This window comes from Hylaeus anthracinus, unplaced genomic scaffold (genome assembly GCF_026225885.1).
Source record: "Hylaeus anthracinus isolate JK02 unplaced genomic scaffold, UHH_iyHylAnth1.0_haploid 0, whole genome shotgun sequence".
NCBI lineage: Eukaryota > Metazoa > Arthropoda > Insecta > Hymenoptera > Colletidae > Hylaeus > Hylaeus anthracinus.
In genome coordinates, this window is record NW_026533254.1 from 1,198,116 (window position 1) to 1,215,938 (window position 17,823).

The 17,823-nt window shown below is 33.5% G+C and overlaps 1 protein-coding gene and 1 non-coding gene across 7 annotated transcripts in view; both read right to left on the reverse strand.

Annotated features, from left to right (window-relative positions):
• Positions 1-17,823, reverse strand: part of LOC128891845 (uncharacterized) — a 128,580-nt gene that overhangs the window by 71,137 nt on the left and 39,620 nt on the right. For 3 of the 6 annotated variants that reach the window (XM_054151759.1, XM_054151923.1, XM_054152081.1), the window contains exon 2: positions 14,470-14,523. The exons of the other annotated variants lie outside the window; for them this stretch is intronic. In XM_054151759.1, coding sequence (XP_054007734.1) covers positions 14,470-14,523 — 54 coding nt within the window. The remainder of the gene's footprint in view (positions 1-14,469; positions 14,524-17,823) is intronic. 6 annotated transcript variants of the gene reach the window in all.
• Trnap-ugg (transfer RNA proline (anticodon UGG)) lies at positions 19-90 on the reverse strand. Its single transcript has one exon. It is a non-coding gene; the product is annotated as a tRNA-Pro (tRNA).

A 17,823-nucleotide genomic window follows, 5' to 3' on the forward strand; every position in this document is an offset into this window, starting at 1 on the left:
AAATAAAAAAAAAAAATCGGGCTCAGCCGGGATTTGAACCCGGGACCTCTCGCACCCAAAGCGAGAATCATGCCCCTAGACCACTGAGCCGCTTCGCATTAAGCGAGCAAAGAAACATACATCAACAGACTCCATTTCATCTCTTGAAATAAAGTTAAACTTTTTCTTTATTTACATATTTATACGTATATTGAACTAATATTACTCATATTTATTATATTATTAATGTTGCAAATACTCAAATGTGATTTTTTATAATTAATAAGTAATTTTAGTTCAGTTTGTCAATATATTAAGCAATCAATTTACACTACATTTAATATGTAGTAATTAAACTTTAATTGCGCTTATTAATTTAATACGTCATAATATAAAATTAATTGATCCTCATGCTACGAAATTAAATTTCCTCTTCGATATTATTTGACATATTCAAAAATTCTCTACTTCATTTACCAAGAATATTTTAAAATTAATTTATTTTATGAACAACGAAGAAAAACTGTGACGATTTATTATATAAACATCTCTACTCCTTTCTTAGGATAATTTCAAAATATTTTTATTCTTATACAGGTTTTCATATAATAACACCTGTTTAAATCGATAGTGTCGTTTCATAAGAATAACCGTTACTCTTAATTACTGCATTGCAATGAAGAAATATAAATACATACATTCCTACACATGGATACTGTATTTACATTTGATTCTGATCGAAACTTCCGGGTATGAATCGTGTCCTAGAAATGTATTACGATATTTTGCTAACATCGCAGCTGGCTACATCAAACCAGATGTTGTATCAACACTAATGCATCTTGCGGTTATCATCTATTTAAGACATCAGTGTTCATCTCGCAGATTGCCAACTATAAATTCTTAATTGGTCATTGTTATCGTTATATTTAACACGATTCGTAATTTTCTGGTAGTATTAAAATATTAAGCAAACTAGTAAATTCAATTATTTAAAAATAAATGTCTTGGAAAATAATTTCGCTAAAAGTAATGCAAAAGCTGATTTCTCCTTTCACTCGATATTCAATTAATCTGAAGAATTACGAAAATATGCGTTCAGTTACACATGTACATGTATCTGCTACAAATGGTATCAGACAATGTTTATTAATGAGCTATTAAGATAAATATGATTATTGTCTAAAAGGAAAAGTCAAAATTTGTATTAATTCCCTTGATATTAGTTTCTGAAGAATTTGGAAAATTTGTAAGCAATTCAACTGTCTGGTTTTCTTAGACTATGAAGTCTAAAGTAAATAAAACAATTCCACAAGAATTATTTTTTTTGCTTTGACAATCAATCAGATAATAATGCATAAATGGCAATACGTTGAATAATGAAAATTGACTCTGGTCATACCAGCATTTTAATTTTCATCCATTGAATTAATCACTAGCCCAACAAAAACCAGTCTTTATCATTAAAGTAATTGCGTATAATTCTTGCGTATTATTTTCTTTTTAACGATATATGGGTAACTATTGAAAATACTGATAGCAACAATCAACTTTTATGGTGCTTACGTTTGCAAGATTAGTAGAATTCACGTCAATATTCCAACATCAACGAGTAGATGATTATAAAAGAACGCACTAACTGCTTCTTATCTGTTTGCATTCTTTTGCTTGGCAATTTACGTAATGGACGTTTCCAAATATACCATAAATACACAGATCAATAACGTTAAGACACCGGAGCTAATTAATTTACCAATATCTTGGTATTATATTAAAAGGCACACGATATTTTGTTTACTCGAGAAATTGGGGAAATTCCTATGCGATAAAAATGTGAAATATTTCTCGGTTTTTAACGCGCAATAATTTAACGATATGACATTCAAAACGTAATAATAAAACTGAAACATTGTGATCTATACAGTGCGAAATATTGAGTTAGTATAAAAACGAGTTTTGTCAAATTTTAGTCTGAATCCAAGAATTTTTCTTATAAACGCCGTATTTTTAAAAATCTTTTATATTCCTTAATAATTCTAACACTTAGTACTATATACAATATAATTCATATAGAATAAGAATCTTTTTGAATCTTGTGTTTCAGATTTCACCTTTGTTTTTTAACATGCCTATAAGTAATAGATTATAAATTAGAAAGTTTCCATATCTTTCAATTGCAAAAATTCATATGTATTGTAGATAAACCAGTAAAGAAAACATGATAAATCAAAAGTTCTTGTTTCTACTGCTTTAGAGTAAAAAAATTCGCAGATATTGTTAATTTTTTGACTCAACAAGGGAGAAGCGAGAAATCGTGTGAAATTGACAAATGTTCATTGATCAGAAGTGTAGTGTTTATAGGTCCGAATACTTGAGTCGGCCTAATACGAGCTCCTAATTTCGATGTGAAACCAGAAACGTCTATAGCGCGTTTCCGTAGAGGAATGTTAATTACAACAGATACCCTTTGCGGATCGCTCAACCGTCAAACTGCACGATCCATCGGTCTCCCTAGTTCCGATGGTTGATTAATCGTGTCGAAAGCTAACCCTCTGCAGCTTTACGTTTACAACTTCTAGATTATGTTGGCAAATTGCGTTTGAGTAATCTGACGCGACATTATAGAAGTTCGATACGTCTAGCAAGAAAATCCTTCAGAATATCAAGGTGTAATGACGATATTCCGCAGAATATTTTGCTCCAATTGCTATTTCTCGTATAAACAATTTAAATTTTACGATACACGAGTCTTGAAATTTAAGTGGATCAAAAGAAAGTGAGTTGGATTAGTGCGAACAATATATTCATAAGCGAAAGCGTTTGAATCAGCATTGTTTTCAATTTCTTCGTCGACTTTCATTTTCAATTACTTTTCATTTCACATGACAAGAATTTAATCTATTAGGTCTACCGGAAAGTTCTATCCGTTCCGATTACAATAAGGTTCGACAAGTATACGCATATTTATTAAAAATGGCATATACAAATTGCAATCACGCTGGCAAGAAGTCATAAATAACGATGGAAATTATATGCTTCAATAAAGTTTATTCAAGGAATGACAAATTTATTATTTTGTTTTATTCTATAAACGGACAGAACTTTCCGGTAGACCTAATATATACATAAATATAAAAATAATAACGATAAATCAAAGTTGAATTAAAATTAAGAAATTACCAAAAAATTAGCATTCAAAGGCTACTCATTTAAAAGATATTATAAAAAAAGAAAAGATTACATACTAAATATTAATTTTAATATTGTAATGATTTATATTTATATAATTAACTCGTGACTGTGCTAATCCTTCTATCTCGCTGAAAAACACAGACTTTCTTGTGTTTACCATTATTCTTCTCTATTTAAATAAAGAAACGTATCTTTCAAAAATTTCCAGAGGACGTTACAGAAAACTCTAGCCTGTGCCAATACTTTTGTCCAGCGCTGTACGCCGAGCTCGGAAACGTTTTTGCGTAAAAAAATTTGTTTTACAAGAAAAACCGAAGTCCGACGTGAAAACGGAAGGAAAGCAAAGGCAAGGAACGAGCGTATCGCGGGAAAATTTCACCGAGTTTTACAAAGTGTACCCGGACGAATCCGGTGCCATGACGATCAACAATGTGGCATTCGCGTCGAAGGGCTTGAAAAGAGCAGGGGCGTCGGTTTTGCGCGTTGAGCTTCCGTCGCCCAATTAACGTCGGCCAACCTACCCGCTCTTCATTAAGCAAGCCGACCTCTTGCTTCGCATAATGAAAAGGGTACCTCGTTAAATCCACGTCGATGTATGAAGAGAGGGAGAGAGAGAGAGAGAGAGAGAGAGAGAAAAGTGAACAAAAAATAACGAAAAATCCTTGCTCGTACGGCTGTACATACAGCTACATGGAAACAAATGCCGCAACTTTTCATTGCGTTGACAATAATCGTGCGGTTTGCGCGGACACAATTTTCCGTTATTCACTCGAATCCTCTATTTTTAGTAGCTACCTCCCTTTGGCACAGTTGCTTCTAACATTTTTGTTTAAGAAAGATCCTTCAAAGCCACGTAGCATTGCAATGCTACAGATCTACAGACAAAGGTAAGACCTCATTTAACGTGCGGGAAAAAGTTACAATAAATTTCAGCGCTAAACGAAGCAGCGTTAACCCTTTGCGTTCCTATGTCGAGCGAGGCTTGACAAAAATGTACCGAAATCGGGAAATTCAGACTGTAACAGGTTAACACTCTATTGGGCAAATTTTTTTTCTGCAGACAACTTTCAAGGCACTTACTTTGATATTTCAGGATGATGATGCTGCTAATCGTCTTCAATATTGTTAATGGTTATCAGTAGACTGCGGATCATTATGCAAAATAAAATCTTCGCGAACGTGTCTACAAAAATTGAACCTAAATAGGAATTCATTTTATTCTGCAAATATTATAACATGAACTTTACTTTCAATCTTTTTTATATTCTTGCATATTGTTTGCATTTTGTAGGTTCTTGTACATTCAAATTTCCTATAAATGCATAAACATCCGCAGTCTAGTTATCAGAGACATTAAATAATTAAAACGTATACGTCATATTGTGGAAAAACTTATTTGGTAAAATGTCAATATATTATCACGTGACCTGAAAGTTACCCAGATCCATAGAGAGGTAAAATACAAATTAGATTGTACAATTATAATTTATATAAAACGAATTGTAATATTTTTTTAGAAAAGAGGTATTCAAATAAGTTTCAGAGGATATTGTATTTTTGACAAGCCTAAACGAGGTCATATTAGTTCTATGTACGCCTATTAGGGTGGTTCTTATTTCAATGATTTCTGAAATCTATGTTATGCACCCTCCAAATACTTTGCAAATACATAAATAAATATTCCTGCAAACTTTGAGCTCTTAATCTTAACATTAGCACGTGCCCCAAATCTTCGAAAGTTTTAAATAGAAAATACATGGAAATTTTTCGATCGGTTACTTCTTCTTCTTTAACTCGGATAACAATAAATGGAACGATTTGAAATTCGCAAGGTATTTAGGGAGTCCGTAACGTACATTTCAAAAATCATTAAAATAAGGACCATCCTAATGCCTATGGACCATAAATGGTACACGTGGAACGTATTAACAAATTCGCGACCGGCGGATGTTTTACGTTTCTAATGCCGAGTAGTACTGACGGAAATAATAAAATTCTGAAGCTGAATAGAAATTACAAACTATGTTTCGAAATATCAATGTTGGAAAAATGTTGTGTACAAAAGAGAATGATTTTTATAATTTTTTCACAACCAGGAATAGAATTTGAAGTGACGTGAATTCACGTCAGCTGTCGCGAATGTGTTGATAATATGAGTAAGAACATAACTATCGAGTCGAATAAACGCCACGAATAAATCACTATACATTGCTCTTTTTCGCCATCTATCATTCCAATAAACCATTGCCCATCTCTGATTGCACGGCAAAGCATCAATCCTTGCATGGATGACACAATTCATGACTCAACAGAGCCGAGTCGCTTCCTACGTTTAACTATACTCTAGTTCCGAAGAGAATTTCATCGTCGATTGTATTAAAAGAAAAAGTAAATAGAATTTCAACTGTCGCTCGTAGCAATTGATACGAAAAGTACAATGGCAGGATAGATGAATTGCGATCGACATGACCCTATTCTACAGATCTCGACGAGATAACCCATGTACCCTCGACTCTTGGCTCGCTCTTTGCCCCATTTACCCGGATGTGTCGGTCGCCGGGGACGCAGTGGAATAAAGGGGGTTAACACGTGAAGCAACAAGAACGAGTACCACTTACTCCCGTCCCGTCACTATAAATAAGTTTCGACGACGGTGAATTAATTTATCGAAATCACTGCTAAGCTTGGTCGAGACCCTGCCATCCTCCATCGAAAATAAACTACGATAAATTACGATTTTTATCAGGAGAATTATTTGAATAATCTCTCAAGACTGAATCGGGATAAAATTTCAAAAACTCGTTGCATTTACCCACTCGTGAGTAAAAAGAGACAAAGAATGCGCCTAAATGTAAATAATATAACACTACAAAGGGTGAAATATTAATTAATATTTTTAAATTATTCTGCTTGTAATTTTGGAGAATTTTTGAGAAAAGAATACATATCATCACTGCTAAGCTTGGTCAACGTCCTGCTGTTCCTTCATCAAAAATTCTGAATATGCAGCGCAGTTCCTTTAAAGTACGTAACAGTCATTACGCGAATAGGCTTAAAGTACGAAAAGCGGTGTATAATGTAACTGGAACCAATACATCGACGACCAGGTTATGATACATCGTAACATCGAATTAGCTAACTTAAAGAGTACATACTTTTATGTACGAATGTTCCACGAGTACTAAGAAAATCATTTTTGTTTGATTTTACGAAATAGATTGGTAAACAATTTTAATAAAATATTATGCTGTTTAGTATGTCCAAACATTACCTGGAAAAAGTTACAATCTTAATTATTGCAATGATTTGACTATAGGAATATCAAATTAAGCGATTGAAGAAACATCTATAATAATATACCAATCCAGACTCGGTGAAATCGCCAATAAATGTAGAAAGTATACACTATAAATTATAAAGAAAAATATATTTCGTGATAGCTTCATAAACAATAAATAAGGTAACTGTGCAATGGTAACAGAGAACCAAGAACTGATTTACAAAATTTTCAAAAAGTATTTCGATTTTCTCGTGTGAAGCTTACACAATACTACAGGTTCTACGATACATAGAAACTTCAAAAGGCAACATTTTTGTTACATTTACTGACCTTAAATCAGTTCTCTTAGCTATGGATGATCTTACAACCACAACAAAAACAACATAAGATATCCAATCCGAACTATTAATACTGCGAATGTAAAAAAAATGTCCAAACTGAATTTGTTTTGATTTCATCATATCAGGGAGTCGTGGGCAACGAAAGAGCGGACGAAACTGCAAAAAGAGGCCACTACTATATTTATGCGTCGCGGTGGATTGAAATCATTGCGATTGCTATTTACGTAACAGCTGTAAGTTTCACTCTTGTCTGTTTTTCCAAGCGAAACATTTTAAGTAACGACTAGACCTTATATGTACGAATATGTTTCATATGTATACGAATGTTTCATGAGTACTAAGAATAATCATTTTTTGTTGATTCTTGGCAATATATCGGTAAAAAATTAAAAAAAAATGGTATGCTGTCTGTCAGGTCTAAACATTATCTGCAAAAAGTTACAATCATAATATAACAATGATTTGACTGATTTTACTGTATTTCTAAATCATTTTAATTCGTTGTATCATTTTTATACTTGGTTCATTTCATCTTTAAGATTCCTGGATGCCAACAAAATTATATTGATACAATTATTTTCAAAACCGCATGAATATTACGATTGACACAAATATCATATAAATAAAATATACCAAAATTGTTATACGAAAAGATGAAATTATTCCTTTCAAGCAAGGATATTTTTTCGCAAATAAAAAGAATTGAAATTGGAACTGTACATTGTACAAAGTTCATAATTAAAAAGTTGTATTAAAAGTTGTAGTACTTTTTTACATCGCCTAATTGCCACCATTCATTTTTAATGAGAAATTCTGAACCTTTTTACCCAGGAAGCAATTTATTCCAATGATCCGACACGTAAAGTTTATTAATTACGTCGTTTCTCAAACAACCGGTTCATTTGTGCCTTCTAACGATGGGGTAGTAAAGATAGGCGCGGGAGTATTATGCCATGAGAGGGAGATGATTTTAATGGTTTCGCCAAAGGGAGTTAGTCCCGACAATCTGCCATTATGTTTTCTTGGGCAAAACAGCGGAAAACTAATTAACCAGAGTGCTACTTGTTCGTAAGACTCTGTGAGTCGGCAGAAGATTCGTTCAACTTCACGGACCACGGTTCACATTTTTAATTATTATTTTTCTACGTGCACTTCAAATAAAATTCGCTCGAGACAATCGGTACATTCACAGTTCAGAAAAGAAAATTATTTACAGAAATTCTAAATTCCGGTAAATAAAATCATTATAACATTAAAAAGGGAGCTATGATTTCATGACAACACTAAAATTAAAATAACTCTTAACCCTTTGCATTTGGATGTTCCCTCAGAGAAGCCATCGTAAGTCCAGCTTATTCATCAGATGAAAACCCTATTGAAAATCATTGGGGAATAATAGCACGTAAAGCTTATGGAAACAGCAAACAATGTGATTCTGTTAACGAATTATAGAAAGCGGTAACCGAAACGTGGATATCCATTGAAATAGAAACTCCTCAACGTTTGATATTATCAATACCAAATGGTATTTATGATGTTATTCGAAAAAATGGCAATCACGCTATTAATACAAAAATAGGGGAGAAATTATTAGAATAATATTAATGTTATTTAGCTAAAAAGTATATGGCCTTATATAAAAATTGCATAGTTCCTTTTGTTAATATATAGATTTTCATGTTACTCTTTAAATAAATCTTTCATTAATCCAAAGATGTTATTATACACTAACTTTTCATTAAAATGGAATATTAACCCTTTTAGTGCCAGAAGACGATACATCGTCATTCACTCGTATTTTGAATTTTTTAAATCTCATTCTTAGTTTGGTCTTTATGAGCTTTTTCCAAATCTTAGTATATTCGTCCGGTTATCTTCGCATAGGCACCCGTTTATTCGTTCGGGGCTAAAAGAGTTAAACATAATGATCTTATACTGTATTTCTAAATCACTTTAATTCGTTGTATCATTTTTATAATCGGTTCATATCATCTTCAAGATTCCTAAATACCAAAAAAGCGATTAATATAGAATACTAACTATTAATACAAAAATAAAGGAGAAACTATTATTACTATTAACCCTCTAATCTATAACAACGTCGTGTCGTGGTACAGAATTTGAGTCGAGCATGAAAAACACGAGTCAGACACGTCATATGAAGGGACGCAACAATTTACATAGTAAATCGTAGGTCAAGGGGTTAATGTTAATATTAGACTGCGGAAGTTATGCACGATAGATATGTAACATGCATATCCAAAATATGCATGAAAAATATCCAAAATATGCACTAAAAATATCCAAAATATGCACGAAAAATTTGAATAAAATGTAGTATAATCAGTAATATATTAGTATGTTACAGAATATTCGCTATGTATTATTCTGGTGTATTACAATTCGCGTGACAATAAATTACGAGCATTTTTTCAAAATTCAATGGTGTTAGTTGGTGGCGTTTGTCTGTCAAAATTAATTAATACGCGGAGAACGATCTCACGAAGTAATCGGTGCGTATTTAAATTTGGACTAACCGGTAATACTTATTGGTCCTTGAACGCCCTCGTTATTTAAAATATTACAAAGTTTTCTATACTATAGAAAATCCTACATTCTTTTCTAAAGATCTTCTACATTTTTAAAAACATATGCACTATATTATTGCAAACATATGCAATATATTATTGAATATAAATAAAAATATGCAATATATTATTCCAAACATGCAATATATTATTGCAAAAATATGCAATATATTATTGCATATAAATATGCAAAATATGCAAAATAAAAAATGTATTTTTGTAGTACTTAAATTTCAAAACAAATTTCTGTCTAGGCCCCATTCCATTAATTATTTCCTATAAAAATATCCATTTGCATAAACGTCCGCAGTTTAGTTATTATTTATTGCTAGACACGAAAGATAAAAGTTTGAAGCATCGAAGGGGTTAAATAATCGCACCATAAAATTCCCCTGTTTCCAAACGCGACCACATCCGTTGCTCGGTCGTTAAGTCTCGATTGCAAAATTTCCGATACTGGAGTGGATTCATCTCCCGGTCACGCGAGTGACCGCTAAACAAAGGCAATAAACGACACTACACGACGCGTCGCACAGTGCGGACAAATAGCAAAATTGTGGACAAAAATCAAAATTTCATTACTAATATAAATATATTGCTATTTATTCACAAAAAAAAATTAAAATTAACCATAAACATTAATGAAATCACAACAAAATTAACAAGTTTAACAAAAAATTAACAAATCCCGATTTTGGTGAAACTTTGTATACTTGTTTCTGGGACCTTCTTATGAATTACACCATCCTCAGTACGTGCGAATTTCGCGTTTTGAGGGAGAAATTAACCCTTTTATCCGAGCCGCCCCTTTTACTTTTGCTCGGAAACGATTAGAGATTTCAAAAAAATGTTCACGCAAACATTACACTGTTTTTAGAGGCCTGTAAACCAATACCAACAAATTTAAAAAAGTAAACTTTTTTTTAAATATTCCCCCCTCCCTCGAAATTTGTGAAAATTTTGATTTATTTCTGAATCAGTAAAAGCGTTTTTTTATTCTGAATCCAACGGTATGTATGAGTTTATGATTATCGTACAGGAAAATGATGTAATATTGTAAAATTGTCGTTTTAGTAGTCCATATTTCGAATTCTTTAAAAATTTGTTTCTCATAAATAATAGAAGTTGCACCCATATGTTATTTAACACACTATGCTTCCTTTTGGCTGAGGATGTGAAAAATAATGTTTATAGAAATCCATAAATCAATTAAATCAGAATTTTTAACTTCCAATCGGGACCCTACACCAACTGTACGGTCCCTTATTAAAAATTATATAAAACCGAACGTTGCAAGTATTTGCAAGAAAACTTATAAGTTTTGTAAAATATAACAAATAATCTATCCAAATATGTTGAGAACTCAGGATATTTTTTGCCGTTTTGTCTGTATGTTTGTTTAAAGATAAAGATTGTATTATGGATACAAATGATTGATAAATGATTATTTATAACAATTTCCACGCTGACACACATTTTCTACGATAGAAATCAGCTTCACATTGTGATATATACTAATATTGAATTTTTTCCACTTATTCCGCACTGTGCGTCGCGTCGAAAGAATGACACGCCCGGTAAAACGAATCTAACAATAAGTAAAATGACCTTGCGCAAAGACTCATGAGCGCAGCAGGTCGATGACCGGTTAGCACGGCTCGCGAGATCCAACAAGGAACGCCTTTCTACAGCCTTGACTGCAACCTCCATTACGTTGCTGCCAGCTTCGTCGTCACGTGTAAACGTGCACCGAATGACGTATCACTGTCGCTCTCCGACGTCGCGCACGCATACGAACCTGCTGCAGGCCCGTTACTGCATGGCCAGATATTTTTATAATCGCTCCTATAGCGATCGCGAATTATAACAATCTCGTTTGCACCGGCAAGATGTTGGGGGATTTATTTCTGGCAGGTAGATTTGATAAAATCTTAGAATTAATCCATTTTGATGAAAAGGGTATGATTGCATGTTTGGATTAATGAAAGGAAATGTAGAAAGTTAGGGTAATAAACATGGAAAGGAACGTACGATTTTTCGATAAAGCAACGTACTTTTCAGCTAAACACTATTAACTCTTTGCAATCGAGAGGTGACTCTCAGTCACCACTAGGTTTCCTTTAGGTTTAATTTCTTTGAAACTCGAAGTGCTGATAAAATGATTGTCATTGAGGCAAAAGTGACCTGATTGTCAAATCTCAAATTAGAGATCTCATTTTCGAAGTGAATATAATCTTAGCATTCGTGGCAATAGAATGCTAAGAAAGCATCTCGAGTTGCTGGTAGATACCAGAAAAAAAGGCCTCGAGTGCAAAGGGTTAATATTAATAATAATTGTGTGATTGGCGTTTTTCCGAATAAATTCGATTTGGTATTGGTAATAAACTTTGAAGAGTTGTAATTTCAATGGACGCCCACGTTTCGGTTACTGCTTCCATAATTCGTTATTAGAATTACACTGTTTGCAGTTGCCATAAACTTTACGTATAATTATTCTCTAATGATTTTCAGTAGGGTTTTAATCTGGTGAACAAGCTGGTCATGACTAGTAATCACTAATAAAGTTTACTGAACTTACGATGCCTCCTCTGAGGAGACATCCAAGTGCAAAGGGCTAAGAGTTATTTTAATTTTAATGTTACAATGATTTTATTAACAGGATATAGCATATTTTTTTGCTAATTATTTGCTCTTAATCCACCGAATATGAATTTCTTTGCTGCAGTCATTTTCGAGAAACGATGACCGCGCTAGGACAGCGTTAATCTAGCATAGCCTAAAGGCTGTACAATGCTGATTGTAAGTACGTACAGAAAAAAGAATGAAAGATTTGATTAAGAGCAAATAAATATGCCGCAAAGATGGCATCGATATCTTTGTTATGTATTATGATACAACATGTGGCTAAGTTAGCTTAACATTAAGCTAGAGCAGCCACACTTTTTCGAAAACGGTTAGGGCAAAAAAATTCATATTCGGTAGATTAAGAGCAAATAATTAGCAAAACAGAGATACAATAAGTGGTTACGCTAGCTTAGTATTACGCTAGTATAGCCATTGTTTCTCGAAAACGGATGGAGCAAAAAAATTAATTCTTTGGCAAATAATTATCAAATAATTAGTAAATAAATAGCAAAAAAATATCGTGTTAATTTGGCATTGGCCTTTTAAAATGGCTACGCCAGCTTAATATACATACTCATTTTTGAAATAGATTTTAAAATAGATGAGAAAAAATCGAGGAGTCCAAAATCAGATGATCTTACCGGAAAATTGATGGAACCACCTCATAATGTAAATAGATCTCATGTTACACCCGTAACAATAAGAAAAGGCTTACGATTTTATAACATTTCATAATAAATAAGACTCGATTTATTTTAGCATGCTCTTCACGCGTTAGTAGAATCCCCGATTCGCGCATAACGAAGCATGTCGTCGTATTCCGTTCCGCTCGTTTCCATTCTTTTAAGCGACAAGGAAAAGGTCGCACATCCATTGGTGCATTAGGCCCTGGTTATGGTCATTGCGCCAATTCAGTTCGACATCCGTCCACGTCATTCGTTCGCGTGTGGACAGGCACTTCGTTTCGTAGCTAAATGCCAGCGCGGACCGACGCTGACCGACTCTTCGATCATACAAATCGAATTCAGACGAGGACCGAAGATTTTCTTTTCCATCCTGGGTACTTGAAGAATACTAGCGTGAATCTTTAAAAAGATTAAATGGTTTTTTTGTATAAGTGGTCTTAACCCTTAACACATTGCCGGCAATTTTACACAGGACCGACTTCATGTCACCGGGTATTATTTCGTAATTGGATGTAATATAAACTACTGAGTGATATAAACCTAAATACCGAGAAAAGTATATTCTATTGTTAAAAAAGAATCAAAAACCGACAGGACTAAGCATGATGAGCAAAGTTTTTGCGATGTTCCATATTGCTCTAGGTTTCATAAATTGAAATAAATAATGCAAGTGCAAACATGAGTTAAATCGTGACTGATTAACAATGTGTTATCAGTCGACATGGGGTCTTTGGAGTTTTATAATGTTTTCGACTATTTGAACTGTAGCAAAAATTCTGTAAAAATTCATGACACTAATTGTCGGTGTCTAGTAGTAAATTCAACAAGTTTTCTTGAAAAACGAAAAGTTCTCAAGAATCTACTATATGTGCCAAATCTTACATGCAAATTCTTGAAAGTAACGCAGTTACAAATATTCGATAATGGTTAAATGGTCCACTAAAATTTTAAACACTAATGTGCAATGATTAAGAGTACCAGATTTTTCTAAATGCATAAAAATAATAAACTGCGGATGTTTGTGTACTTACGACAAATGGAAATGCAGAGAAATCTATGAGAATGGGCACAAATGTAAAAATATATAAAATATCAACAATAACGTACGCGTTCGGAGTTTAGAGAAGGTATACCTTCATTTAAGTTTAAATTCTTTTTCTGTATCCGTGAAAATATGATTTTGCATAAACATCCCCAGTCTAATAATAACAACATAAATAAAAAAATAACATAAATTACCCAAATTGAATATTTCTAGAACGATTTGAGGTGTTAATTAATATTGCTTTTACCATTTCAATCAGCTGCAAATAACGTTTCGTTCAATTCTTTCGTTGGGAGATGACGGCGCATCGAAACGTGGAGTTTCGTGATTCGCGCGACAACAGCAATTTTCTGTTTCGCGACTGTTCCACTTTCGAACACAGCGTCGAAAAAGACGAAGAATGAGATAATAACGAAACTGTCGGCGTCGCACCGAACAGTCATTTTTTCATTATCGGTCATTATTTAATTTTCGATACTTTACCTTGTGCCACTGAATGATCATTACGCGAGCGAATCTACAAGATGATTCGAGACTAATATCGCAAATTTCGCTAATATATTTTAATAAACTTTAAATTGCAGTTACAAGCACTTTGTTAAGTTTCCAATGATTCAAAGCAAACCCACTCTACAAATTCATTTCTAACTCCTACGATTAAAGAACACATCGAACTTGTACGTATGAAGTTATGATAAACAGGACACAATCAAGACACGCTTTACAGACTCACTCGTATATGTTGAATATCGGCCCTCTTAGCAGGTGCGACATCTGCAACTCAAACCTATCAATAAACCATAATAATTATTGAATGCGATGAATGCCCTCGGGAAATAAAATATGAATATATCTTTAATATTGATATTAAGATATATTTTATTTATTTAATTTATACACGTAATGCCATAATTACGTGATTAAGCGCTTTGTTTTGAATGTAATACCCCGTATTTGTCTTTTATGCTCTGCCAGCATCGTACTATTTTTAAATAGCTTTATTATATTATAATAAAGTTTGTTTTCTTTAATGAAGCAATTTTCAGTAAATCGAACCTTTAGTGCTCAATAACACAGGCGATTGCTATTATTCGTGTAAGAATTAAACCAACAACGTTGATATGTTTAGGTTTCTCAACAGTAATTTAGGAAACATAAAATAGTAAGATATATACACAAAAAGGGCCACAGAAATTGCATTAGCATATAAATACTAATATGTTTGGTTTAACTTGACCAGCTCAAATTACTGATTCGGTATCATTTAGAAATAGTACATAGGTAACGACTTGAATGGATAAATAAACTGGATTAAAAATTGAAAAAAATGGAAAGAAACAGCATTTCCTTTCTCACGAGATTAATTTTTATAGTAGATTTCAATGAAAAATCTAACAATTTTTTATATTGTCTGTTAGCATCGGTGCGAATGTAAGGGTGATACACGTGCGAGGGTCATCGTACCCTCGGACGTCGACTTTACTTTTCAGAAGTCTTGAGATGCCGACGACGGAGACCTATGTCTGTCATCGGCTGAGGATCGGTGGTAACCGATAGCTAGGTGCGCGACGAATTCTAAGAGTCGCGGATTGTTATGGTTAAAGCTATAAAGATCTCGATACACCTCTTTTGGCGGTAGCCAACAGAGTTGTGTCCCGTGGCCGATGACCCGACGTCATGGTGCTGCGTGGCACGTGTAAAGAGATAAGGGTGTTCTAGGAGGATCTGGCCACGGAGTGGAGAAGGTGACATACCTTCTGGTAAGAGGACCATGATCGACCCTATGGCACTTATCCCAGAACCTTGAGACAACACACGTCGCGAGAAAATTAAATACTTTATATATATATATATCTAACATGTCCAATATGTATATATTAACTGTAGTAAGTAGACTGCGGATGTTTGTGCACATTTATATTTCTATAATCATAGAGAAAGAAATGAAATTTAAATAAAAATGTCTTTTGTCATTTGATGTATGTGTTCTTGAATTTCTGCCAATCTCCATACATTTCCCCCGATTTCTAGTTGCCATAAGTGCATAAACATCCGCAATCTAGTAAAAAACAATAAATTGATCTACTTGTATTGAAAGTTTGAGCAAAATTTTCGAAAATCCGTGCATTTTCAAGTTGTTACTGTGATGCTCCCTCTTAAGAATTATATGCTTAACCCATTCACTGGCAACTACGAGATGTCTCGTAGTTCAAACAAATTCCAATTACTCGAAAGATAAATTTATAGCATTTTGAGTCACGAATTATTACAAAAGAAGATAGTAAATATTCTTTTTAAAACAGCAAATTTGATATCACTTTTTATTATCAAAATAATAACCTAGATTAGACATCCATCTTAAATCTTGTACCCAAGGAAAAACGCTTTTGCGTGGCAGTGAATGGGTCAAAAAGAATCTCAGTTCATCGATCGAACCGTTCATTGCACGAATCGATTAACTCCATAAAACAAAAAATTGAAAAATGGCCTCTAAAATAAATTATGTATTATTCAATGGCCAAAAAAATGGTATTAATCTTTATTAATCAGCAAAGTTATTATAAATATAAAAATTTATGACTATACCCAGTGCTGTGACACTTAAATTAACATATAAGCCGTTTATTGCACAAATCGATAAACTTCATAAAACAAAGTTTAGAAATGCGATGAAATAATATATATCGTTTTTTAAAATTCCCTCTATAATATAAATTCAAATGAATATTGTAAAAGCCATAAATACAGATGTAGCTTTCATTTAACGGTATATAAAATTAATAAGAAAGAATAGCCAAAAAATAATCGTCAGCAGTGTTACAATTTTTACGTGACCGGTTAATCGATTTATGCAGTGAACGGCTCAAAGTGTCAATAAAATGATTGTCGGCGAAAGTGACCTTATTCTCAAATCTACAATAGATAGCTCAGAATTCATAGCAATAGAATGCTAAAAAACATCTCGAGTTGCTGGCATATACCAGAAAAAAATCCCTCGCGTGCAAAGTGTTAAAGATTTTTCAAAAAGTGGAGTTAATCGATTTGTGCAGTGAACCGGTCAATTAGCAATATAATCGGAGAAAGTGTTCGAGAATTCAATTGCATGAAAATGGAAGAAGGTAGACATTAAATGAAAAACAGATATGCCCATATACAATAACAATGGGAGACAAGAAAGGAAGTCATGCGATACCGATATAGAGGCTCGATGCTCTCTTCTCTCGTTTAGATCCCGTTTTATGTACGTGTAGCAGCTTGTCGGGTATAATAAGGTCATAGCAATCTACCCCGTCGCGACCTTCTCTCGGCTTCCACTGCCCCAATATCCTCACATTTTTCTAGTTCACTGACCAGTTATATCTCTCCAAATCGGTTTCTATACTATCGATTACCAGAATGTCACTTTAACCAGGCAATAGCTGTGCTTCATCAGTGGCATATACAGTTCGAATAAAACAAAAAATTGTCGAAACATAATTGTAACCGATAAGAATAAAAGTACGCGTTAAATTAACGTGCATTAGAGTTCTCTCATGGCCAGAAGCGCTATTGAAATTGTCGACGAGTAGCAACACAAAGAGACGCGATAAGACTGCACCAGAGCTATGTTGTATCGTTTCCAGATCATTTCCTTGTTGCTCGTATACCTTTTTACCGACGCTTTCTCTACTCTCGAGTCTATAAAAGTACTTACACGGTACGTAGTCTGTGACGGAGATTGTTTCATGCGATGGTGCACGTGAATGAATACCAATAAAAATTATGCGTACGTACCGTAGCGTGACATTCAAATATGCTCAACCCAGTGCTTCTCAAACATTATCTTCTCGCGAACTCTCACGACGAAGGAAACTTTTTCGGTACACCATCCACGGCTAACTTAAATTATTTATTTGATGTATTTTAATTAAATTTAAATAGTTTCAGAAATATCTTAATTTAGTACCCCGCAATGGGAATAAACTACCACTACTACTATGGAATATCTTAATTTAATTGAAATAATTTCAGAAAAACTTTAATACAGTTTAATTAATTTTAGAAATATCTCAATTCAATTTAAATAATATCAAAAATATCTTAATTC